This window comes from Petromyzon marinus, chromosome 21, assembly GCF_048934315.1.
Source record: "Petromyzon marinus isolate PM22_M1 ecotype Great Lakes invasive population chromosome 21, UKy_Petmar_22M1.pri1.0, whole genome shotgun sequence".
Classification (NCBI taxonomy): Eukaryota; Metazoa; Chordata; class Hyperoartia; order Petromyzontiformes; family Petromyzontidae; genus Petromyzon; species Petromyzon marinus.
This window is the reverse complement of record NC_133687.1, coordinates 9,217,773-9,238,101: the sequence shown is the minus strand read 5'-3', so window position 1 is coordinate 9,238,101 and position 20,329 is coordinate 9,217,773. Positions and strand designations below refer to the sequence as shown.

The 20,329-nt window shown below is 50.6% G+C and overlaps 1 protein-coding gene across 4 annotated transcripts in view; it reads right to left on the bottom strand.

Moving 5' to 3' along the window:
- Positions 1–481: 481 nt before the first annotated feature.
- LOC116944466 (complexin-1-like) overlaps positions 482–20,329 on the bottom strand; it is a 93,596-nt gene continuing 73,748 nt past the window's right edge. For 3 of the 4 annotated variants that reach the window (XM_076068531.1, XM_032958097.2, XM_032958100.2), the window contains 3 exons: positions 17,560–17,738; positions 14,569–14,732; positions 482–3,973 (listed from right to left, as the gene is read on the bottom strand). In XM_076068531.1, coding sequence (XP_075924646.1) covers positions 3,877–3,973; positions 14,569–14,732; positions 17,560–17,738 — 440 coding nt within the window. In that variant the 3' untranslated portion in view covers positions 482–3,876. Of the gene's footprint in view, positions 3,974–14,341; positions 14,733–17,559; positions 17,739–20,329 lie in introns of those variants that run through there. The other variant, XM_032958098.2, reaches the window with a different exon arrangement.

Here is a 20,329-nt window from a genome sequence, read left to right as displayed (position 1 = left end):
ACAGGTCGCTATAGGCTACTCGTGGGGGAGGGTGGGGGCTACGTGGTGGGCAACAGAGGACAGTGCAACAAAAACCAGTGTTGTACTGCACTCCATCTACGCTCCCACGGTTTATGCTTCCCGCCTTCACCAAAGAGCACTGCCCAGCGTAGTGAAGTATGGTCAAATAGCCCCCACGAACAGCAAGGCGTGGGGAGGCCCTCATCCGGCAGTGGAGTGACAAAGCGGACCGTGCGTGTACGCACTTCGCATGAGCTCCGAGCAGAAAACTCGTCCCTATTGGTGGTTCTGAGCCGGTGGTGGAGATTCCACGTTCCTATGACGGGGACCACGAAGAGCTTATTACAGAGAACTGGCCGCGTTGAGTGACCTATGATGGTTAAGGCAGTTTCTATGCTCCCCGTCAGTGCACTCAACCACGCCAACGTTGCGAGTGAATGAAATTGTCGCGATTCAAGATCGCGATACGATTGAAGAATCGTTTTTCTGTTTTTTTTTTAAACATCGCGATGAATGTACCGGCCTCTAGTGGCTGGAGGGATCATGGAAACCCATTGACGTGCAACGGCAACAGCGATAATATTATTTGGCTCTTTCGGTAAAGTCACGTAGATATAAAATACAAATAAAATAAAAATGTAAATTAAAAATGAAAGCAAAAACCCCACGAAATTTCGATCACAACACAAGCGGTCTTCATCCACCTTATTTTATTATTTTCTACCCACGTGACTTTACCGAAAGAACCAAAGAATATGAATTCCTGCAGTCACGAAAGTTTTAAATCAGCGATAATGATCGTAATAGAATGCATAATGTAGCAGCTCTTTCTTAATGCACTGTTGTCAAAAAGTGGTTACTCCCCCCCACCCCATGCTGTTGGTTTTGGGGGGGGGGGGTTGTTTCACCATACTTCACCACATTGGTCAATGTGGGGGGGGGGGGGGCGGGAGGAGGGGGGATTTTGCCTGGGGCAGGTTCAGATATCAATCACCACTCATGTTAGCCGTGGCCAGAAATTGGACTCGGTTTTTTCGAGTATTTTTTTTGCGCACTGCGCTCACCGCTGCGCCGCCGCTCCAACCCGACAGATAAATTATCGGGATTGTTTTTATTTCTATTAATTAAAAAACATTGAATCCTACGCAGGCGATCCGATGCATGCAATCGCGAGCTTAAGAAGCAATGTTAATTGCTGATGCTATGCATCGTTACAAAATGTTTAATTAGTGGGTATCACAAGATGATTATAATGTTAGAATAGTTTTTTTCGCAATGTAATGGTGCGGTTTTTTTTAAAGAACGTAACCAAAATTGTACTTTGCACTATTATATCAGTATTTGGTGGAGCGGTGGCACAGTGGTTAGCACACTGGCACAGACAATCTTTAGACGGCCATTGAATGCCATAGAAAATCGAAAAGTTATAAAATTGCCAACAAATAGATGCGTTCATTTTAGATACTATTTTATCGCATAAAAAGTAATTTATATCCAATCAACAATTTTTTTTCTGCCATAATTATGCCCCCCCCCGCCCGCCCCTCCACCCCACTCGGACATGGTGAAACAATACGCACGACCGACGCAGCGTGGCGAGGCCTTTCGTCCAGCAGCGCATTGACAAACGGACTGCCAATTACACGTTCATTATTAGTATTATCGTTCGTGTACTTTTGAATGGTTGTTTTTTTTTTAAATGCATCCACGCAAAGAAAAGTTCTCAGCATCTGTGCAAATGGCTTCTCATGCTTAAGATGTTGCCTAAGGGCACACAATAATAAGAATAAGAAGAATAAATAACGACGACGACGATGATGATGATGATGATAACGATGGTGGCATTGTAGGCGGGGCAAGCAATGATCATAAATAGAGAAAACACACACTTCATAAATAATACTATAGTCAAGGGTGTCCGTAGAAGTATCATGCAGAATGAAAGCGTTTGTTATTAGACGGCGGCATGAACTCGCGTGGTCGCACTTTTTTTGGTTATTCGCAAAATGTATTCCCCACGTGGCGTTGAACCGACACGGCTCGAACGATTCTTCAGTAGCGTACGGTAGACGCGCTTGGAATGATCGCACCGGACGTTGTTTTTGGCAATTCACCTGAGACTATTTTAAACAAAACAAAAAAATCTCGATTCGATTGTTAATGCACGTGGTGTGTTTGGAGGGTTTAAAACAATAATAATAATACGATAGCATATTTACTTCGCCAATCATCCATGGGACCAAGCCATTGGTAAGCACCTAAGGCGGCACATTTCCAATAGTACCGATTTATTTGTGCGGCCAATGAGATTGACTTGCTCGATAAGCCGCGCTCATTTTTTCAAGCGCTTTCCACGTAATTTGCTTTTTATCGGCCACGTGAAGGAATTGAAACCGCTGAAGTGACCCCACGTCACGTGGTACCAACAAGTGGCTCACGTATTGACGTCGTGCGCGTGCATGTGCAGATATTATACGCGGGGAGCGTTGGCGCAATGATTAGCACACTGGGTTCGATTCCCGCTCACGGCCAACACTCCAGTGACGATTTATCTGAACCGGTCCTGGGCCTCCCCGAGATCGACTCAGTCTTAAATGAGTACCTGGTTGCGGACAGTCGTAAACATCGCCACTGGGGAGACAAAGGCGGCCGGGCGTGGTGTTGGCCATCCACTCTCTTCGAGCGCCTTGCCGGCTTTCATCGGTGCTACTTTGAAAGCCCCAAAAGTCTGGTAAGACTCTTTTGTATAGTAGTCGTAGTATTTATCAACATAATTCGAATTGCCACCTTAATTGTGTGGCTTTAACAATGGGCGGGAGGCAATGGCGGAGCGGGTTCAACGGCACTGCGCCGTGAACCCAGCCGCCCGAGTTCAACTCCTGGCCACTGCTGACATCAGCCGTGCGAGTGGTGTCCGATTGGGTGCCTGCATTCCTCTTCTCTTGTGGAGTTCGATAGAAACAACAGCCCCCTTCCGACACGGTGCGTAGTGACCTTTTATAAAACGGTGGATTTACAACAGGGGGCTGAAATCTACCATGACTATTATTACTCTTTGGTTCTTTCGGTAAAGTCACGTAGGTATAAAATAAAATAAAATACCTACGTGACTTTACCGAAAGAACCAAAGAGTATGGATTCCTGCAGTCACGAAAGCTTCAAAACAAGATGTGACTATTATTGTTGTTGTTACATTAATAGCTCACAAGAATAAAGTGGTGGTGCGGCTTTGTGCGTTGCTGCGTTATGAACGCGGCCACCTGAGTTCGATTCCCCGGCCACAGCTGTCGTGCGTGGCGAGCGGCAACCTTAACGGCTCCTATTCAGCACTCTGCACTGACCAGCGTGGTGGAGACACATGGGTTGCACGACACGACCATTGTCTTCCACGGTCAAACAACCACCACGACCAACACGGCCTCTGTCGCGCCAGTGGATTAACAAAGGCTGGTTGAATTATTTGGAGTGACAATTTATGTATATATGTATATATATCGCGTGGGGAGTTAAGGCGCTCTGTCGCGAAGGGAGGGCGCCCTCAAATGTTTTCGTGAATCGTTGCAGCTTTAAAATGTGGAATTTGCGTATTTTTGTTATTCAAAATGTTTGGACCGTCACGGCATCGGGCAGGCCTTCATCCAGCAGCGGATTGACAAAGGGGCCGTGCATGATGACGGCGGCGGCGGCGACGATGACGTCGGTGATGTTGATGGTGATGATGTTGGTAATGATGTAGATGATGGTGGTGATTATGATGAACGGAGCGACACGCGATACTTCTGTGGACACCCTGTGCAATGTGCATCATGCAAGAATCACATCGTGCGCCGTTGGCATGCAGTGCGGTTGCATGCGCCGCATCATCTCCGTCTCTCTCTACGAATACTTTTTAACGTAAGCACTGCCACTCCCTTTTGCCTGATGGATCCCTCCTCCACCCAACTTGGAACCTCTCTGCGCCTTCTGTTCGTCTCTGCAATCATATACAACGACAACAACGACAACAACAACAACAAGAACAAAAGGGGGTACAAAATAAAGAGAAGGAAAAAAAAATATGAACAAAAAGTTACCGACGTGAACGGGAGAAAACTCGCGAAACGCACAGTGTCATCGCTTTTCCATGCCTCGCCGCTTTTGTCAAACCACCCCCTTCTCTTAACCCCCCCCCCCCATCCACCCCTGCCTCCCCACCGCGCCTTTAACCATCTCATCTCGCAAACGGAGAATCAACGTACGGCCCAGAACCTCGGTTCAAGCTAAGCAAAGGGTGGGTTTTTTTTTGTTGTTGTTGAGCGCGCATCGCTACGGCGCTCGGATGGACGGGTTTGGACGGCAGCTCACGAAGCAGGCTGGGGCCGCGACGCCTCTCTCTGAATCGGGCGCCGTGGGAGCTTCCTAGCACGTCGGATTCCTCCGGGGGTTACTCAAGACGCGGGACTCGGGATCGCCGCGCGAATGTTGCGGATGGAGTAGAAACAAAACGGCTCCCCTTCCCCTGTGCGCGCCGACGAGATTGGCTGCGAGAAGGCAATTAGAGTGCAGCAAGTGGACTGACTAATCGCCATCTGTTTCCATCTGTACGGGGATGGAGGGTGTCCCCCCCCCCCTCACACTCGCCTCGCGCCGCGTGCATGTGGGGTTTTCTCCGGGTGCTCAGCTTTCCTCCACGCGTGTATAATAATAATAAACACTCATCATCATGAATTGACTGATGCCTTCTTAAAACAGAGGTCAATTCGCTGACGTCTGAGATCCGGGTTTCGGCTGCCTGGCCTTCAACCGGATTCTCGAGTGGAGGCGGTGGTCTCAACTCGGTCACCCAATGGGTTGCACAACACGAACCGTTGTCTTCCGCTGTTTATTGACCCCAAAAATTCCAGCTCTGCGAATTATATATATTGAAAAAAAATCTATCGTTTTGGCTGCCATGCAGGTGGGATCGTGCTGGCTGCCTCTCTATTGGTGCGCGTGAATCAGCGGTTAACTTGCAGGGATCTATAATAGAGGTGGTGTTTTTTTTTAATGGGTTGGATCGTGCAAATATAAATGTGTCGTGAAACCCGCCGCCACCCGACACGGCAAAAATTAGTAAGGTTTGTCACGTGAAACAAAGTTACTCGTCCAGCACACCGGTGTGTTGGAGAGTAACCCCGCAGCAACGTTTACAATTCCAGTTCCGTGACGTTTACAGCAACCAGCATCATCAGGTGACAGTCAGAATTGTGGCAAAATCATCCTCCTGTTACGGTCTTGAAGGGATCTCAGAGGTAGCTCTGTAGTATCCCTCGTTATTCAACGAACTTGCCATCCGCGATTTATATGCAAATACACCAACGTAGCCTTCACAGACGTTTGCAGAAAGTGCTATTAGCGAGTAGCACCTAATGAAGTCCAACACGGCACACGAGGGGGTGGGTGGGCAGCACCACGCCCGGCCGCTTTTGTCTTCCCAGTGGCGATGTTTACACATCGAAGCATGTACCCATTTGAGGCTGAGTCGACGTAGGGGATGCCCAGCACCAGTGCAGATTTTTGTCACCAGTGTTGGCCATGAGCGGGAATCGAACTCGGGTCGCCATGTAATTATCCGTACAGTATTCACTCGTTATTCACGAACTTCCCATCCGCGATTTTGGCTATCCGCGAATCGCATCGGGAACTCGACACGGCTGCATCGAGAGACAGAGAGAGAGAGAGACAGAAAGTGATAAGGTAAAGTGACGAGAGAGAATGCAATTCGAGAAATTGATGAGATAATTCCCATGCATTTAATCGCTCATTTATGTATTTGTTTAAGATAAATCGTGAACAAAAAGGTTTCCCTCGGCCAATGTCATTATCCGCGGAATTGGCTTTTTACGAGCATCTCCGGAACGCATCTCTCGCGAACCAGCGAGGGAATGCTGTATGCCTCTGCTCTCAGAGTTAACAGAGGGAAGAGACGCGACTACGATCGTTTCGCGAACGAAACTCAACGAGAGCGAGCGGTGGTGACGGCTCCGACACTTGACCCAGCCGGGAGGGTAGTCCACAACCGCCACCACCACTACCCCTCCCCAGCTCGGCTCGTCGATGCTGCAGGAGGAACGTCGTTTGTTCGTGAGGAGCGGAGGGAGGAGAGACGAGGCCGTTAGAGACGGAGCGTGCAAAGGAGGACGGGAGGAGGCTCGGTCGTGGCTGCTGGTAATCGGTGGAGAGGAGAGAGGGCATGTGTATGTGCATGTGTGTGTATGTCTGTATGAATCCATGCTCTCTGGTTCTTTTATTATGTTTTCTATCTACATGACTTTACCGAAAGAACCAGAGAGTATGGATTCCTGCAGTCACGAAAGCTTCAAATCAAGATCCGTACGAATCTCTGAAAGATCTGGACAATGTCCCATCGGTGAGCTTCTCCGGCAGGCAAGGTTGCGTTGGCTGGGTTCATGTAGCCCACATTCCCAGTCAACGCATGCCTAAACAACTTTTGTTCGATTTTGATTTAAAGCTTTCGTGACTGCAGTAATTCATATTCTTAGCTCTTTCGGTAAAGTCACGTTGAAGGGAAACAATAAAATAATAAAATATATATTTTATATTTATTGTTTCCCTTCAACGTGATTTTACCGAAAGAGCTAAGAATATAACTTTTGTTCGGTCGGATAGAGGGGGCTAAATGGGCGCGGCACAAGGTAGATAAGACATGGGGTGATGTGGTACAAGAGGATGTGGAGCTGAGTGGACTTGCCAATGACTGGTACCAGCGGTGTTAAGATCGGCCTCTGTGGCTGAGGCTCATGAAGGACGCTGCTACTGGGCAGTTGGAGGCAGTCGCCCTCCAACAACAACGGAGGGCAGAGGGGCGACGCTCACAACAACGAGCGGAGCGTCGGGTGGCTAAAGCACGGCAAGTTGGCACAGTAGGGGGCACAGGTGCGGCATCGGCCAGTCATCTCATTCAGTCAACCCATGGCACCTGTCCCGTGACCTCCTTCCTGTGGGCGTTCGACACTTCACGTGGCCTTAACGTGCACATAGCCTGCCACATGCGCCGTAGTGATGTCACGGCCACTTAGTCGCGAATGGCGGTTGATGTTGTTGTGTTTGCGTGTTATTTTGGTGGAGGGCGGTGGTGTAGCGGTTAGCGAGCTGCGCTACGAACCCGGAGAGCCGAGTACGATTCCCGCTCACGGCCAACACCTGTGACGATGATCTTAACCGGTCCTGGGCCTCCTCCCCTAGGTCGACTCAGCCTCAAACGAGTACCTTGTGTGGTGTGTAAACATCGCCACTGGGGAGACAAAGGCGGTCGGCTGTGGTGCTGGCCACCCACTCCCTCGTGTGCCGTTCCGGCCTTCATAGGTGCTGCTACTTGCTAACAGCACTTGCCCCAACAGTCTGTTGAGGCTACAAGGGGGATCTTTGACTAGTTGGGGAGCGGTGGTGCAGCCGTAGGCGCGATCCGCTACGAATTCGATTCCCGCTCGCGTCCAATATCGGTGACGAATATCTGAAACCGGTGTTAGGCCTCCCCTAGGTCGACTCAGCCTCAAATGCGTACACTGCGGTGGAACAAAGGCGGCTGTCGCTGTGTTGCTGGCTACCCACAACCCCCTTCGCGTGCCGTGCCGGCCTTCATGAGGTGCTACTCGCTGGCAGCATTGTACAACGAGCATAAGTTTGGGGTAACCGTCTTACGTTCCGTAGCGTCTTATAATCTGGGGAATACGGTACGTGGGGTCAAGTTGAGGGTTTTGGACGATTCTCAGAGCTGGAATTCAGCCAACATAAGTGACAGACCACTTAATGGTTTTTGTGTGTGTGCGTGTGCACAGTAGGGGGCACAGATGGTGCATCGGTCGGTCATTTCAAGTCAGTCGACCCATGGCACCTGCTGGGTCTGTCCCGTGACCTCCTGCAAGCGAGCGTTCGACACTTCACGTGGCCTTAACGTGCACCTAGCCTGGCACAAGCGCCGTGGTTACGTCACCGCCACTTCGTCGCGGATGGCGGTTGTTGTTGTCGTTTGTTGTTGTGTACAATCACTGGTTGACGCGAATGAGACCATCAATCCGCGAGTCTCTCGAGTGAGTCGACGTTTAGAGCGCCCCACGAATGCAAATGGCCCAACTAATTCGCCGCGTTCGACAATACAAATCGTGGCCTTCAAAGAGAATATTGCGTAACAGGCAGGTGATGTCTACTGACACGTGGCCCTGCCCGAGGCCCCCAGAATAGTCACGCTCCAGGCAAGATTAAAACTCATACCTTAGGCCAGTGTTGTTATTTTGTGCCTCTACATACTGAATTTAACATTTATTTCAGCAGGCAAGGCTCAATGAGCTACGTAGTTCTATTTCAGAAGCGACCACACACCTATAGCTCAACGAAGTGGCTTATCACGTGGACATTTTTTTTTGCAGACAAACACTCAAAACGCGTGTTTTTTCAATGTGTTAAATTCTAAAAACGGGGTCGGGGGCGGGGGGGGGGGGGGCGGGGGGGGAAGGAAACCGCAGGATCCGGAGAAAAATTCCACGCGAACCCCAAATATACAGCAGCAGGCGTCAGGGTCGGGATCGAACCCACGACCTCCTGCACACCAGGCGAGGTGGTTAACATCAATGGCCGCACACCTGGCTGCCACATTCACAGCTGCTGCTTTTGCCATCGGCACCATCGCAAACAAAGTCTTGGCGAACGACGGTGGCCGTTAAGTCGCACAGCTGCCCGCTCGGTATTGCTGACGCCTTCGTTGAAGCCGAACTGAAGCCAGCCCTGCTTCCGTCCCCTCTCCGAGTGCGCAAATGCCGCTTTGTTTGTCAAAAGTGGTACAGAGGTAGTGCAGTGGTGAGAACCCGGCGACCCCGAGATCGATTGAACCGGACCCAGACTTAAACGAGCACCTGGTACAGTGTTTAAACACCGGCACTCGTGTACCGTGCAGGGCTTAGTAGGTGCAACTCACCTCGCTGCAGCCACCCCTCCCCCCACTACCACCACCACCACACATTCTGTTGAGGGCTATACGGGGGACCTTTGTCTTTGTCTCCCGAATCCCGAATGATTTTTTTTTTGCAAAACACATTTTGCTCGCAGAGTGTGCCTCTACGATCTCTGTTTTGGCCACGTAACGGGTGACGCATTCAAAATGTTCAATGTCTCACGAGCTTCCAAGCATGATGGGCGTATTGTTATAATAATTATATATGTATATTTTACAAAAAGAACGGAGAGTTTCTTTTCAAATAATGTTTTTTAAACACAGATCATTGGTCCCAAAACCAGCGACATATTTAGTTGCCTTTAGGCTTTTTTTTTTAAATATAAGAATGATAAATATCCATCTTCTAGCACCTAGCCCAGAGAGATAAATAAATAAACCATCCAGGCACTACAATGACTCAAGTATTTTGAAGACTCAGACGGAACTAATTCCTGATTTTCTTCGCGAGCACAAAAAGACTCAAAAGTCTCTCCTCCGTCGAAAATTCACTCCCTGCCAGGCCAGCTAACACGAGTCCCGCACTCGTTCCATCAATTGGCGCGTTCAGTTATTCGAGATTCGAACGCTGAGCCCATACTGAACAGAAGCTGAATCGCGTGGACAAAACACGCACAACACAATACGGGGGAAAAAAAAACTGGCCAACAATAGCAAGCGTGACGATAACACACAGATATACATTGATTTTTACAGAATCGAGTTCGCGAACCCAGAATTCTGAGGATCCATCAACTCAATCGCTGGGGGGACCTAAAGCTGTTAACCTTTGCCCCCACTGCCAAAAGTGCGCGTTACCAACGAACTCTGCTGAAACCATTCCGGGCTTAGTACCAAGAAGCACCCAAAACTCGTCGAAATCACCCCCCCCCCCAACACCGCCCACCGCCCACAAAAGCCAAAGTTAAAAATACCCAAAACATCATCCACAATGTGTTGGAGCAAATGGCAAGCCGGCTTGTGTGGACGGTGTCTCCGAGCGAGCCTCCCGTGTCGAGTGCGATGGTGCACGTGGCACGTGGCACCGCCACGTCGGACACGCGGCGGCGAGGCGACGCCTCCCACGTGGGCAGAGGCCGGGCGACGGTTGGGATCGCAGCCCGCCTGGGGCACAAGGACGCAGCGCGAGCAACAACGAAAGATCACCCCCCCCCCCCAAACTCGCCCCCCCCTCAACTCCCCCAACTCCCACCCCCCAAACTCCCCCAACTCCCACCCCCCCCCCCCAAGTCCCACCCCCCCAACTCCCCCACCCGTCCGAACTCCCTGACCCCACCTCAAGTCCCCCACCCCCCCACTAACTCCTCCACCCACCCCCCAACTGCCCCCCCTCAACTCCCCCAACTCCCACCCCCCCAAACTCCCCCCCCCCTCAACTCCCACCCCCCTCAACTCCCCCAACTCCCACCCCCCCCCCCAAGTCCCACCCCCCCAACTCCCCCACCCGTCCGAACTCCCTGACCCCACCTCAAGTCCCCCACAACCCCCACTAACTCCTCCACCCACCCCCCAACTGCCCCCCCTCAACTCCCCCACACCCCCAACTCCCCCCCCCCATTCAACTCCCCCCCCCACCCCCGAATTCCTCCACTCCCCCAATTCCTAACTCCCCCCCCCCCTCAACTACCCCACCCCCCAACTCCCCCACCCCCCAACCCCCCCCCAACCCCCAACTCCCCCCCCCACCCCCGAATTCATCCACCCCCCCAACTCCTAACTCCCCCCCCCCTCAACTACCCCACCCCCCCCCCCAATTCCTCCACCCCTCCAAACTCCCTCCCTCCTTCAACTTCCCCCCAACTCCCCCACCCCTCCCTCTACTCCCCCACCCCCCAAATGATAGTCCAAAAAGTCGCGGCTTATCACGTGGAAGTGTACAGCACACCAAAGATTCTGAACGCGCGCTGGTGATGATGTTGTTAATTGTCGATGTGGAGGAGAAAAACCCAGAGAGGGACCCGGAGAGACAATCCACGCGACCACGTGGAGAGAAAGAGAGAGAGAGAGAGACACGCGCAGACTCCACATACAGCAGCAGGCGTCAGGGGTCGCGATCGAGCCCACGACCTCCTGTATACCAGGCGAGGTAGTTAACATCTCCGAGCCACCGCGGCGACCCACTGAAGGTCGCAGCGCACCCAGCAAACTCAGAAAGCGCGCGGTGGCCGGAGCGCCTTCGCAGAGACGGCGTGTGCGACGCCACGCCGATTCGTGCCGCGCGCCCGAGTCGAATTCCTTTCGCGCCCCGCTACTATCGCCAGGCGCGCTCTCCCGATCGGAGGGCGCGCACGGGGGAAGGCCAACAAACTGGGGTCACGGCACGAGACGGATCCGTCCGTTCGGGGGCTGTCGCGGTGCTGTGCTTCGAGGAGGCGGTGTCCCGCGGAAGAAGGGGATATCGCGGATGCACTTCTGACATCCCGTCAAGTGGCCGCCTATCCAACACCCAAGGGCGGGGGGGGGGGGGGGGGGGCAGCAGCACTCTTCCGGCCGCCCGGCCACGCGGTTCCGATGTTCGTCGCGTGCCATCCCGAGAGACATTTCTCATTTCGCAGGGCTGGAATTTTAGCCGAATTATGTGCGGAATGAAAACGTCACGTGAGGGGGTTGTTGTTGTATTTGTTGTTTTTGTGCGTTTGTGTGCAGCCATTGGTGACCACACTGAGATGATCAGCCGACTACACGACACCTGACAATCCGATTAAACCCCAGAATCTCGGCGGTGCCAGCTCTCCCCCCCTCCGAGACTCCCAAACGTCAACATGACCTTCCTTCATCGTACCTGGCAGTGTAAGCAGAGACGCAATGGATGGAGATAAGCTGGCGAGGCAGGTCATAGATATTGCTGAAGCAGAGCTCGCCAAGAATCAAGCCCTGTCCGAACGCCTTCTCTCCATCTCGTGTTTAGAGCGTATGCCGAAAGCTTTACCCCGGTAGCAACTATCTATCGCATTTACTGGGGTCCTGATGTTATCCACCAAGTCTCTATTTTAGTTGTCCTTATCCCGCGCCTCCGATTGGTTTGCTATGTACGGTGCGAAAGAAGTTCGACATACATACCAGGACCGTGATATTCTCAGTGCATCGGCAATTGGCCCAGAACTGTTCGTAAACTCCATCAGAATCAGAACCTTTACTTAGACTGGAGGAATCCGATGAGCTATGAAGCTCATTTTCACAGATGTCCAAACTCTGGACGTTGGCCATTTCCGCTCGATAGAAAAAAAAACCATCAATCACCACAACCGTGTCCTGGAGATCTCCCTGACAGAGCAGAGATCTTCACGCGACCTGACGATCATCGACTCACGGCGCTGAGCCCAATTACGACCGCCGGGTGGACGGAGAAGCGGCGAGGGGGTATTTAAGAAACTTGCCACGCCGGGAAATCGAACGTGACCGACGACCTCTGGATTAGAAGCCAGGGACGCTCACCACTACGCCGCGCAGTCATACCCGCGTCGTGTCGTACATTTGTTTTACGTCATAACTGCTCAGCTTCAATCGCGATAACTTTAAAATCCTTCCTTGTGTCTGCGTTCCGATATTTCAAAAGAGATTTCACCTCAGTTCGTCACTTAGCTCGCCTAGATATTAAAAAAACCCCGCAAAGCTTGCCCATTTCTCTCTTAACCGTTTGCTGGATGTGTGTCGTGAATTGAACGCGTGATCGTGAACAGCATCTAATGAGGTCAATAGTCCCACGAAATTAATGCCACAAGTTCAAGGCGGTCATGTGATCCGTAGCCAAGAGCTGATTGGAGGCTATCATGGCAACCACACGCTCAGGTTGAGTCGTCAGGAATCGTGAAGACGTGACATTAACTGGAACTGAAAACATTTTCAATTGGCAATTGCTGGTATATACCCCCCCACCACCCCCTCCCCCCCCCCCAGAATGATCATCTTACAGTGCACTGAGTTCTTAAGGCATAGGCGTAGAAAGTCAGTGCCAGTGTGTTATTGTGAGCGTTCAGAGACACCACAGCAATCACGGTAAAAAAATGTGGAAACTCTGAGTTTCGGCCAATTCAGCAGCAGCAGCAGAGAAAGAAAAACATTTTGGCGTTCGTGTCGGTGGTGGGGGTGCAGAGGGGGCCTACGATGAATGAAGATGAAGCCGAACGGAGATTTGTTTTGTTTTTAACACTCGAGCACAAAGAGTCACGGTGGTGGCGTGGAGGCTGGAGATGAGACGACGTCACAAAGCGGTGGCCATGATGGAATTCCTGTCGCCCCTGGCAACCGCAGCGCACGTGCGGTGACGTTCATCCGCCGGTCGTTTCCGTTTCCCCAGCTCGCTCTTTTTTTGGTAATTTTTTGTTCCCCCCCCCTCTTAATTTAAACTAAATTAAAACATTTTATTTGTATTTTACTAGGTAAGGCTAAGTTAAATTTCGATTTAAATCTTTCGTGACTGCAAGGATTCATCTTCTTTGGTTCTTTCGGTAAAGTCACGTAGAATGAGAATAAAATAATAAATTAATAAAATAAAATAACACAATAAAATTCTCCCGACGTTTCGGCCACAACACAAGTGGCCTTCATCAGGTAACTGTCTGACAGTCTCGTCCCTTCACCTGATGAAGGCCACTTGTGTTGTGGCCGGAACGTCGTGAGAATTTTATTGTGTTATTTTATTTTATTAATTTATTATTTTATTCTCATTCTACGTGACTTTACCGAAAGAACCAAAGAAGAAGGCTAAGTTATACAGCTCTTTTTCAGAAGCGACCTGACCACAATTAATAGCTCAACGAAGTGGCATATCACGTGTAAATTTCTAGCAGCCAAATACTCTCAACGCGCGTTTCTAAATGTGGAGGGAAACATTCGGAGGACCCGGAGGAAAAGAAAAAAAAATCCACGTGATCACGGGGAGAGGGAGAGAACACGCAAGCTCAAAATATACAGGCGTTGTGAGGGGTCGGGATCGAACCCACGAACCTCCTGCCTACCAGGCGAGGTAGTTAACATCTCCGAGCCACCGCCGGCGTTGGTGTCATGGGACGAAGCTTCCGTTCGCGCGCGAGCCATCGCGCTCACGGGAGAGAGGATCTCGTCGCGTGACCTCCGCTCCACGCACAGTGGAGAGGCGCAGCGAGACCCTCCCAGCCGTGGCGCCGACACGAGAAGAACGCTCGTCACGTGACAGTCAAAACCGATCGTCTCTCGATTCTCACCGACGGGAACTTTTGTTTTTGTTTTCGCCAAATTGATCGCCAGGAACAAACGTAATGCGATGGGGCTGTTTTCTTTGCTGTTGTTTGTTTGTTGTGCAGTCATTGGTGACCGGGTTGACACACATTCCATTTTCACCTCTTTATCGCAAACCCCCCCTCGCCCCCCGCCGCCCCCTCCCCCCCCCAACCACGATCAAAAGCCTTCCCCGCCAACTCGAAAACCTGCAATTCGCCTGCCAGTCAGCTGCCAACATTTTTTTTGACGCTGACCGCTCCGTGTAAACCCCCCGCTGCCACTTGGCTCATTTACGGAAAAACTCCTGGATGGGCCCAGGGAGGTACTTAAGGAAGGCTTCGAAGAGGCTTTCCTCAGGGCCCTCGTCGGAAGCGTCCCCGCACCCGGGAGGGATGGCCCGCTTGGGGCGGGTGAGGCTGCCCTCGGATCCGGCCACACCGCCGGAAACGCCGCCACCGCCGCCGCCGCCGCCGCCGCCCCCGCTGCACGCGGCCTCCATCGCCGCTTTGGCCTCGGCCTCCCGCTCCTCGCGCCGCTTGAGGCCGTACTGCGCACAGCAACGGGCCAGTGGGACGGGAGGGAGGGAAGGGGAGGGCACAACAACGGACACCAGCGCTGACTGGGCCCATTTTTTACACGTGCACATCCGAGCCGTCCTGGCACGGGGACCAGCACAGCACGCCTGGTTTTTTTTTCCCACTGGCATTCAGCCCAGCCGAGCCGAGCCCCATTTTGGGGCTAACGCGGATAGCGCTCTGCTACGCTACGAACCCGGCGACACGAGTTTGATTCGCGCTCACGGCCACAAACACCAGTGACGATTACATGAACCGGTCCTGGGCCTCCCCTAGGTCGACTCAGCGTCAAATGAGTACCTGGATGCGGTGTGTAAACATCGCGACTCGGGAGACAAAGGCGCTTGGCCGTGGTGCTGGTGACCCACCCCTTCGTGCGCCGTTCTGGCCTTAATAGATGCTCGCTAACAGAACTTGCCCCAACAGTATTTCAAGGCTATGCGGGGGGTCTTTGTCTTTGTGTGTGAAAATGTGCGTGTGGTCTCCTCGCACAAGAAATCAGAGACTCACGGTTGGAATCGGTCAAACATCCAAATGTGGCAACGACCCTTTCAAAGTGCATATTACCCTTTTGAAAATGATCACATATATGTGTGTTGTTTAATCACTGTGTAACAAAAAAAAATTTGTTCCTGGGTAGTAAGTGTTATTTTCTAATTTATTTTGCCTCAAAAGTACAGAAAATGGCTATTATTCCCCACAAACTTTGCTTTTGTGAGCAGGACATTGATATTTTTAAATTTACCTGTTTTCAATGAGAAACGCGGTGTGCATTTGTGTCATTCGTCCACGTAAAGTCCTGGTCACAAAAGCAAGTTTTGTGGGGAACAATATCCGTGTTCTATACTTTTGAGGCATAAGCAATTAGAAAATAACACGTACTACCCAGGAACAAAAATCGTGTTACATAGTGTATAATTACTACGTTCCATTATTAGTCAATCGATTATTGATAAAGGCTTCCCCGTGCCGTGTTGGTCATTGGATTTGTTTGACCATACAGTAGAACCCCTGTTAACGACTAATCGCTTAACGACGGGCCTCCATAGAGCCCAATATGTAGTGTATAGTAGTGTAGTGTATAGTGTAGTGTATAGTAGTGTAGTGTATAGTGCAGTGTATAGTGTAGTGTATAGTGTATTGTATAGTAGTGTAGTGTATAGTGTAGTGTATAGTGCAGTGTAGTGTAGTGTATAGTGTAGTGTATAGTGTAGTGTATAGTGTAGTGTATAGTAGTGTAGTGTATAGTGTAGTGTATAATGCAGTGTAGAGTAGTGTAATATATAGTAGTGTAGTGTATAGTGTAGTGTATAGTAGTGTAGTGTATAGTGTAGTGTAGAGTAGTGTAATGTATAGTAGTGCAATGTATAGCAGAACCCCTCTTAACGACCACCCCTGTTAGCGATTAATGCCTTAACGACGGGCCCAATGTGTAGTGTATAGTGTAGTGCATAGTAGTTTAATGTATAGTAGTGTAGTGTATAGTGTCGTGTATAGTGGTGTATAGTGTAGTGTATAGTAGTGTAGTGTATAGTGGTGTATAGTGTAGTGTATAGTAGTGTAGTGTATAGTGTAGTGTAGAGTAGTGTAATGTATAGTAGTGTATAGTGTCGTGTATAGTGTAGTGTATAGTGTAGTGTATAGTAGTGTAGTGTATAGTAGTGTATAGTGTCGTGTATAGTGGTGTATAGTGTAGTGTATAGAAGTGTAGTGTATAGTAGTGTAGTGTATAGTGTAGTGTAATGTGTATAGTGTAGTGTATTATTTACGGTATAGTGTAGTGTATAGTGTCGTGTATAGTGGTGTATAGTGTAGTGTATAGTGTAGTGTATAGAAGTGTAGTGTATAGTAGTGTATAGAATTGTAGTGTATAGTAGTGTATAGTGTCGTGTATAGTGGTGTATAGTGTAGTGTATAGTGTTGTGTATAGTGGTGTTTAGTGTAGTGTATAGTAGTGTAGTGTATAGTGTAGTGTATAGAAGTGTAGGCCCTCCATAGAGCCCAATTTGTACGCTTGCCGACCATTCCCTGTTAGCGATGGGCTTGCGACGAACACGCGACCACCAATTTCGGCCAATCGGCGAGCTCCAAAGTGTTCTGACTAGGCCTCGGCCAATCAGCGACGTCCATTCATAGGCGTTAGGGCATTTTTTACATTCGGTGTCTGATGCGTTTTGAAGTTGAAACATCTCTTGAATTCTTGGTGTATTTTGACTTTAACTTTAATTAAATCAATAATTACGGCTTCCAAAGTGCTCGCGAATGAAAACAAGTAGGTGAGGAAGACAATTAGTGTTTTAACCAAGAAATAAATAATATTGATAAACATGAAAGAGGTGTAAAAAAAAGGTGCGCTGAGTAAGTAAATATGGCCTGCCCTTGCCTAACGACCAAATCACTTAATGACCGGTTTCGTGGAACCAATTACCGTCGTTAAGAGGGGTTCTACTGTAGTTCACAGTGCTGGCCGATTCTATGCCCCCCCCCCAAGCCACCCGCCTATTGAAAATTGGACAAATCGCACCCTGACTAAAACCATCGGGAACCATTCTCGAGCGGCACGCAGGCCCCCAACTTCCAAAAGCGTGTTTTTGTATTGTTTGTTGCTGTTGTTGGAACGTTCTGACCCCGTGACCCCGGACAGGACACCTGTGTAAAAAGAGCTCTATAAGCTCATCGGATTCCTCCCGCAGTATAAGTGAAGATTCTGATTCTTATCTTCTGCAGCGTGGCTGGGCCCCCGTCACCGCCGACCCCCTGATCCCATCTCCCTCCCACCCCACCCCCGCGACCTCTCACCTTGTCCCGCACGTTCTGCCGCACGCGCTCCCGCTCCGCCTCCATCTTGGCATGCTTCAGCTTCCGCTCCTCCTCCTGCTGCCGCAGCGCTTCCCTCCGATCCTCTTCCTTCTTCTGCGCTTCGGGGTCTTTCTCCGCCTGGTCTCCTCCGAGCATCTTCCCCACGTCCTTCGTGGCGCCTGCAGCGCACCCGCAACGCGCCGCGCAACACCGCAACACAACGCACCACGCCATACCACACCGCAACACAACGCACCACGCCATACCACACCGCACCGCACCGCATAAACACCGCACCGCCGCAAAAAGGGACGACGGTGTTTGTGGCCCGTACGATATACATCTCCGATGAGCACGGTCGGCTCCGTACGGCCCGGAAGAATTTCAACGTCCATACGTGCACGCACTATTTATTTATTTCAGAAACCTGTCACACCGTTTCCCAGTTGAGAAACAACGGCGCCAGTGGCTCAAATCCCTCCTCGGCCACTCTCTCTCTCTCTCTCCGCCTGGCGTTGTGAATGGATACACCGCAGTTCGGCAATCGGCAGGTGGTGGAGTAAAGTGTGAGCACTCCCAAACTCTTCCAAGACGTCTGGCCAGCGTGGAGGGAGCAAGAGGACAATGTAGGCTTCAGAGGTGGCTCTCAGAAGCTGCCTCTCCTTGGAGGATCCTTCCGATAGCAGTGGCTAGGAGATGTTGACTACCTTGCCCGGTATACAGGAGGATTGTGGTTTCGATCCCGACCACAACGCCTGCTGTATAGTTGGAGTTTGCGTGTCTCCCTCTCTCTCTCTCTCCCGTGGTCGCGTGGATTTTTCTCCAGGTCCTCCGGTTTTTTCCCTCCACATTTAGCATCAACATCACGCGTTTAGAATTTTTGGCTGCTATAAATTTGCACGTGATAAGCCCACTTCGTTGAGCTATCATTTGTGGCCAGGTCGCTTCTGAAAAAAAGCTGTACAGCTCAGTGGGCCTTACCTGGTCAAATGAAATAGTTAAGCAAACAATTGCAAAGCTCCACCTTTATCTATTATGATTTCACACCGGCTTGCATCATTCACCGGATTGAATCATTCACCGGATTGAATCATTCACTCGCGTCAATCAATCACTGGATTCAATCATTCACTGGCTCGCATCATGCATCGGCTTGTATCATTCACTCGCTTCAATCAATCACCGGATTCAATCATTCACTGGCTTGCATCATGCACCGGCTTGAATCATTCACCGGATTGAATAATTCACTCGCTTCAAGCAATCACCGGATTCAATCATTCACTGGCTTGCAGCATGCACCGGCTTGAATCATTCATCGGCTCGCATCATTCGCCAGCTTACACAATCCACTGACTTTAATCAATCACTGGCTTAAATTATGCACTGGCTTGAATCATTCACCGGCTTGCACAATAGTACCTGGCTTGGTTCATTGGCCGGCTTGCTAACAACAGAGCGTGGCTTTGCACGAAAGAAACCTCCCGTTGCTCATCATTTCCCCAGGTCGCAATCTTAACTCGCTTCGCCGGAGCGTGGGATGAGCTAACGAGCTGTTGTGAACGACGCGTCTCGGATCTGGTTTGGTGGCCGCTCATTCGGGGGGGGGGGGGGAACTAACGACCCAGCACGACCGGATGGAACTCGCCGCCGCGGCCGATTATACACAGATGTCCCAGGTATCGCGCACTCTCCATACAAACTACAAACAATTAATTGAACAGCATTGGCGCTGCCACATGAGTTTTGCCGTTCGTGAGCCTCATGTACAATAAAAGTTCATTTCTTTAAAAACTTCTTTTTTTTGGGGGGGGGGGGGGGGGGCATTAATTTGTAGTAATTTCACCCGTACCTCCGATGTAGCACTGTTGATTACGTACGTGCCGTGCGAAAATAAGTCCAACGTACGCACGTCACGGTTTCATCAGGTGCTTAGCAGCATTGTGAAAATCTCCTTTGAAGGCGCGAGACTGGAGGAGACGTTCACAAAGCTGGCAACCAGCGTGTGACGGGTCGTACGTAAGCCGCCTGTTAAATGTTAGTGGAATCGCTGTCCAGCACACCGGGGGTGCTGAAGCGTTCAGGATGGGCGTGTTCGTTCACGTGACGACTCTAAGACGTTCAACGTCAATGCGTGCTTACTCAGGTAGAGACCGGGAGTGAGAGATGCACAACTTTCGGGCCTAAGTGATCAACGGGACTGACCTGGCCATTATGAACTCCCCCTAAAAGGTGGAGAAAGATACCCAGCCCTCGTTTCGTACCGTCACTCAAAGACTTTCCGAGATGACGTGAGCGTCGTGACGTCCCCCGCCTTCATCGTCGTCGCTCGGGTGTTGGCAAAAGCTCACTCGCCGCCTCGATTTGATTGACGGGTGGTGGAGGGTGATTGGTTCGCACATTGACGTGATCCACCGCGCGACGATCTATCCCTGGTAGAAACTAATTTGTGTGAATCATAACATTGGTTGTGAAGGGCTACGTATTGAATGGAAAATCCGTGGCGGCGCCTCGTGTGACTCATCTGCCAGTTGTGGCAGATGAGTAATGTCACGGGAATTATTATTATTACGAGAGACGAAAAAAAACCATGCCTTCGCGAATGAAAATATTAACCCGCGCTTATCCTTGCGGACGGATATTTTATGACAGCCTTTTTCGGATGAAGGTATGCCCACACTGTGTCCGAGATGGGCGTTTGACCATACTTCACCACCACGGTCAGTCTAGGTTGGAGGTTGGTGAACGGGTGAAAGGAGGTGGGTGGGGG